We start from the raw sequence: 6,580 nt of genomic DNA, 5'->3' as shown, positions 1-6,580 counted from the left end.
CGTTCCTTAATCCGAACGGCATGACCTTGTAACAATAAGTTCCCCGCTCCGTGATGAAGGCGGTTTTCTCTTGATCTTCTGGGTGCATCAAAATCTGGTTGTAGCCACTGAACGCGTCCATGAATGTGAGCATCTCGTGTCCTGCAGTAGCGTCAACCATGGCGTCGATGTGGGGTAAGGGATAAGAATCTTTAGGGCACGCTTTGTTGATGTCGGTGAAATCTATGCACACTCGCCATTTCCTATTTTTCTTCCTGACCACGACGACATTGGCCAACCAATCTGGGTATTTCACCTCTCTGATCTTTCCTGTATCTAGTAGTTGCTGAACTTCATCGTTGATAATTTGGTTGCGTTCTGGAGCGAACTTCCGCCGCTTTTGCTTGACGGGCTTATGTCGGGGGTCGACACTGAGTTTGTGAGTGATGACGTCTGGGCGGATGCCTGACATATCTTCATGTGACCATGCGAAGCAATCCGTGTTGGCTTTAAGAAATGCAACAAGCTCCGACCTGATGTCGTCGGGTACATCACATCCAATAAAGATGACCTGTTCTGGTTTCGCAGGATCCAAGATGATCTCGTCGAGTTGTTCAGATTTAGGTTCTTCGTAGCTCGCTGGTTCGGAGTTGGACTGTAATTGCTATAATGAGGATTTATTTGTGGCCGATGGCTTTAGGGCCGCCTTATAGCATTCTTTGGACTCTTGCTGGTCTCCTTTGATTTCTTGAACCCCCCATCGAGTCGGGAACTTGATGGTTTGGTGATATGTCGAAGGGATGGCCTTCATGTCGTGGATCCAGGGCCTGCCCAAAATAATGTTGTAAGATGAAGGGCAGTCAATAACACAGAATTTTACCTTTTGGTTGATCCCTTGTGCGTAAACGGGTAGGGTAACTTCTCCGAAGGTGCTTTTTGCTTCGCCACTGAATCCTATTAGCACGGTGGATTTTTTGACGACGTATGTGTCTGGGTTGAGCCCCATCTCTTTGAGGGCGTCGAGCATCATCACGTTAGTTGAGCTGCCATTGTCGACAAGGACTCGTTTGATCATGCAATTTCCAACAGGAATAGATATCACCAAGCCGTCGTGATGTTTGTCCGAGATGTCCCCTGCATCAGATTCATGAAAAGATATAGGGGTTAGGTATTTGGCGGCTACAGCTTGTACTGGCCTGTCTATCTCGTTTTCCCGGGCGTGTCTCTTCGCTGCAGAATAAGTTAAACCACAAATGTCAGAACCTCCAGCAATGAAATTTACAGTTTTAGTATGAGGGGGAGGTGGAGGAGGTCGAGATGGAGAGTTAGAGTTGTCTTTGTTAACGACGCCACGAGCTTTATCTGACATGACGTCCTTGAGGTAACCATTTTTCGGCAGGTAGGCTACTTCTCTCCTCAATGCAACGCAGTCGTTGGTTGTGTGACCGATGTCGGCGTGGAAATCACACCATTTAGAGGGATCTTTCTTCGACTCGGGTTTGCTGGACTTCGGCGGCCATTGCACTGCTTTCCCAATCGTCGAGAGGTGGTTCATCAGACCTACAGTGTCAACACAGAAATAATATTCGTTAATTTTTGGAGGCATGTCCGGGCTTCTCTTCCAGTCGGAGTCGTCGTCTTCCTCCACCACTGCTACATGCTGAGGTCGGGAATAAGGAGTAGGGCGGTCGTTGGTCCTCTTGGGGTAGGGCAACCGTCTTTCCGTAGTCATTGCCCCCTTTCCGGGAATGGAGAGTTTCTTCCAAACTAACTTGGGCCATTGCTTTGGCTTGAGCATCTTCGAACGTCTTGCAGGGGTATTTGATTAAATCCCTCCAGAGGTCGGTTTCGCCGTATAATCCTTGTCTGAACGCTTCGATGGCTGTCGGGACATCACATTCAGGAACAGTCACCTTCTCCCTGATGAACCGGGCTATATAATCCTTCAGGGGTTCGTCAGGACGTTGGATTACTCGGTATATGTCGCTTGTCTGCTTCTCTAAACACCTGCTGCTAGCAAACTGTTGGTTGAACATGTTGTCGAGGTGAGCAAAAGAGGTAATGCATCCATTCGGCAGGCTAGTCAACCACTTCAAGGCGGGCCCAACCAATGTCGAACCGAACCCTTTGCAAAGGTTGGCTTCTCTCATGTGCTTGGGGACTGGAATGGTCATCATTCGTTGCTTGTAGGTCAAGATATGTTCTCTTGGGTCGGTCGTCCCGTCGTACATGGGCATGTTGGGTGGGCTAAATCGTTTCGGGATGTCTATTGCATCAATGGGATCAACATATGGGGAGTCGGCATAACTGTCTAGGCTAGCTTCTTTGATTGGTGTTGGTACACCAGGAATTTTGTTTATCATGGTCATTATTTGTTGGAGTTGGTGATTGGTGTTCTCCCATATGTTGTTGAGCACCGGAACGAGGGGGCTAAACGTTTCGGGAAGGCTGGCTTGGAGATGTTGATAGTAGGTACTCTGCGGGTATACGCCATGATGTTGGTGAGGAGTGAACTGCGGCACCACTTGTTGCATGTAAGGGGGCGTTCCTTGAGTAGCATGGGTACCTACAACATAGAGGAAAGGAGTTACAAAACCGTGACTAACCGGAGCGACTGACCTGTTAAGAGGAGTGTATGGAGAATAGTTTCGAGAAGAGTCGGGGCGCATTTGGGCATTGGCATTGGGAAACGCTGCTTGTGGCGCCTGACTGGCTAAAGGGACCGTCATCAACTGGGGAGGTGCCCCTGGCGCCGAAGTGACCAGGTTAGCAACAGGTTGGGCGACTTGCTGAGAGAAGAGTTGATCCCATGGCATTTGAATTGCTGGCGTTGATCCTTGCGCCGGGAGCGTAACAGGCAGGGGCATTGACATGGTCACCATTGGGGGAGGCAACGGACGAGAAACCGGAGCGGAGGCGGGGGCCGTCACCATGGTGGATGTCGTCATGCCGACCTGAGGTGACAACGGTTGCAGATGTACCTGCAGAAGATGGTTGAGTTGGAGGTGGGGGAAGCCAACTCGGGTTAGTACGGGGTTGATTCGGTAATGGATCGAATTCGCGAATCTGCTGGAGAACAGAACCCCCAGGTTCGCCAAAGGGTACATGGAGGGGGTGATCTGGAGCGGCGTCAAGATCCAAGCGGCGGTTTAACCCGGAGGTGTCTCGTCAATACTGGAACCTGGATCCGGTGGCGATGGAGGCAGTGGACCTCACTTGAGAGTGCAACGCTTCGTTCTCCTTTTGGAGGATGTTGAAGCACTGCTCCATGGCTTCGAAGCGACGAGTGATATCGTCGGATGAGCTAGCATTTCCAGCCATGGTGATTGGAATGGTATTATCGAGCTGCTTTTGATTGTCAGCCCCACGGTGGGCGCCAAATTGTTTTGGGCAAATTCGACTTAGAGACGAACTTGCCTTGATGAAGGTGCTAACAATCGATCGAGCTAGATAATCGAAAATGGTGAGAGTAAGATGTAATAGCATAAGGTAATCGTAGGTTTATTGCTTGGAAATCGTGTATGTAAAATAGACAAGACTAAGCCATTTTATAGGCATTTACAACAAGAATGTAACGTTTATGGAATAATTGCCCATAATTAGATAATAAATACGTAATGAAGGCCGGCTTCACCAAAGGTTTGTAACGTCCGTTTTGAGCCCAGCAGTTGGGAATGCCGTTCGAATAATGCCACCTTGCACCTTGTTGGCAGCCACGTAAGCAATGCTTGCCACGTATGCCCACGTCACCAAGAGGGTATTTTTCCCCCTAACAGTGTCTTGTGGGTTAATAACTAATACCTTGAAGAAGAATTAATTGAAAGTACAAAATGAAGTAGGACAAGATAGTAGCATAAACTGGCTTCAACAAAAACAAAAAGTTTGTTGATTACAGCGAGTAGTCTGCCACACACAACCCACGATTCTTATAGCTCAGAGGAGCAGCTACTTTGTGATGGTTTGCTCGATTTAAAAATAAAACTGAAGATGGTAAAAATTACTAGTTTCTACCATTAAACTACACCAATGGATTGGGTTAGTTGTCTTTATTGTAATTTGCTAATTTTAAATGTAGTGTATATGTCAAAATGCAGAAATTATATATCTGAAAGCATGATTGGACTACCAACAGAAATGACATGGTTACAGTTATACAATGTCAATGCAGGACGACTTAAATCATGTAGATTGCATGGGTTGTAATCCACCTATGCCTAACAAGAGGCTACTTCAAGCAATCATGATACACAAAGTCCAACAGGTCAAGGAACTTTAAATTAACAGGTTAGATTAGATTCTTACATCATAGCTGCTTCCTGGATCACGACTATCAACATCGACACCCTTGCTAAATCCGGAGGATGGAGGACTGTCTGGAGATAAAAACTCCACCTGGTTCACATCCACGTCAACAACCTCATGTTGCTCCACATTCCCACGTGTCCCACTATTCGAGTTTCCGGGTGGAGAGAAATCAATCTCTTTCTTGGCTATTTGATTAGGAATTTCAGATTTGCCTCTTCCAAGCTCTAAACCCATTCAATCACAAAGGGAAAAGGAAACCTTTAAGGTGTGGAGAAGTTCAAAAAAATAAACCTCATAAATTCAAAATATGATCAAGTTAGCCAAAAAAGAACCTATGCCTTCATACTCCTGTAGATGTTCACCATATTTTGTATAAAAGGCGCTTGCCTCAAATCTGCAATTAATGTTAACTATTTCAACTAAATTTAAGGCTATAATATTGAAAATAAGGGCAAGCATATAAAATTAGAAATGAACACCTTTTTTCCTTAAACAAACCAACTTACTGTATGAACAAAAAAAGCCAATCAACAATGACAACTTCCCTAATTTTGTGAAAAAAAATGTTTCAAGAAGAAAATTAATTGAACATTCGGATTAATTCTACCCCAACTTTCGCATCTAAATGCAACAAGTATCAACATATGTAAATCAATTAAATAAAATGAGGAGAATAAAGTTAGGTTAATTAACTTGTTCAAAATAGGATATTTTGCAGAGGGGGAAATCTAATTAACCCACTAAACATATTCGATTTGGGTACACAAGAACTGAAATCAATTGAAAACCCCACATCAAAAACATACAAATAACCTTGTTCTTCTCGCCAATTCAGAAATACGATTCACCAATTTCTTTTATCTCCAATTCAAACACCCAATCAACAATTCAGAAACTCAAATCTCCAAAGAATGGTGAAGGAAAGGATGAAGGAGAATGGCGAAGGTGAAGAAACCGAACGATGAGAGGCAGAACTGTAGATAGTGTTTAAGGAATAAGGGTTTGGGGGAGCAAAACAAGGGATCATGCAACATGTGCCATTAGTGTGACCTTGTAGGTTTAGTCAAGAGTAAGTTGTGAGTTTAATAAATGTTAGAACTCACTGAACGGGAGAATTTCTCCAACTAGTTGTTCCGATCACTTGACCTCACTGAATTAATTACTCCGGTATTTAATCTGAACCTTAGTATTGGACCAATGCACCTAGTTGAAAGACACATTTCCTTAAAAATTGTTATATGTTACAAGCTTACAGCAATACTAATAATAATAAATAAATACAAACAAAAACAATACAAAAAAACTAGAAATAACAAGCAAACATAGAAGCAAATATTTTACCAAAAAAATAAGTAGAAATAAATCTTGTAAAATCATAGTTTTCTCTATAAATACATTTTGAAAATGATATTACATATGGTAATATATATATATATGATATTTTGATTATTTCCTTCAACAACTTGCATTGTAAAAAAGTGAAGATGAGAAAGAAATCAAAGTTGAATAGTCCATTTTGTTAATATAATGTGTGAAAAGAATCAAATCCTTAAATATTATCTTAAAACATCTGATGAAGTATCATGATCAGGATTTATCTTTTCCCTACTCTTAATACTATCTATAACCTCTGCAGATATTGCTAAATATATGTATTCACACTAATACTATAACATATTTTATATAAGAAAATAAATAGTATTGTCAATAAATACTTGATTTTAGCCCCTCTCCCTCTCTACACAAGGAAAACCACCAAAAAAAAATAGACTTACCACAATGGAAGCACCAGGATGCGAAGTCTCACTACAAGCCAATCAAGGTTTGCTACCCCCGGAAATATTCACTTTGGAGACCGGGAAGGAAGTTTCTTATGAGTCCCAAGAAAGAAAAAACTTTAGAGTAAAATCAAACTCCACCAAAATACCACCTCTTGTTTTAGACGTGGGAGAAATTACACTAGAAGTTTATACCAAGGAGAAAGCCTTGTTTGATCTAGTACCACAAGAAGTTGTTTCCAAACCTGGAATACCAAAGAAAAATCAAGAGTCTGATATGCCTTTCAATTTTTATTTACACCTTGATAAAGGTGAAAAAAAAGAAATTTCAAAACACCCCCTTGATTTCCCTTCAACGCAATCACCGTCTCCACCTCCAACTCTAAATCCCATGGTATGCAAATTCTGCAACCAGCGGTTCTCGACTTCACAAGCGCTTGGTGGACACCAAAATGCACACAAGAAAGAGAGAAAGATTCAACGAGCGATGAAAGAAGCACAAGAATATGCTGGAAGTC

The 6,580-nt window shown here is 42.8% G+C and overlaps 1 protein-coding gene across 1 annotated transcript; it reads right to left on the bottom strand.

Moving 5' to 3' along the window:
- Nucleotides 1-2,409: 2,409 nt before the first annotated feature.
- Nucleotides 2,410-4,518, bottom strand: LOC130463394 (verprolin-like). The gene is made up of 3 exons (XM_056832512.1): nt 4,282-4,518; nt 2,599-2,960; nt 2,410-2,545 (listed from the first exon to the last, which is right to left on the bottom strand). Exons 1-3 carry the CDS (start codon nt 4,516-4,518, stop codon nt 2,410-2,412), a joined length of 735 nt encoding a protein of 244 aa, XP_056688490.1.
- Nucleotides 4,519-6,580: the final 2,062 nt, after the last annotated feature.

Source organism: Spinacia oleracea, chromosome 1, assembly GCF_020520425.1.
Source record: "Spinacia oleracea cultivar Varoflay chromosome 1, BTI_SOV_V1, whole genome shotgun sequence".
NCBI lineage: Eukaryota > Viridiplantae > Streptophyta > Magnoliopsida > Caryophyllales > Amaranthaceae > Spinacia > Spinacia oleracea.
This window is presented reverse-complemented; position numbering and strand designations above follow the sequence as displayed.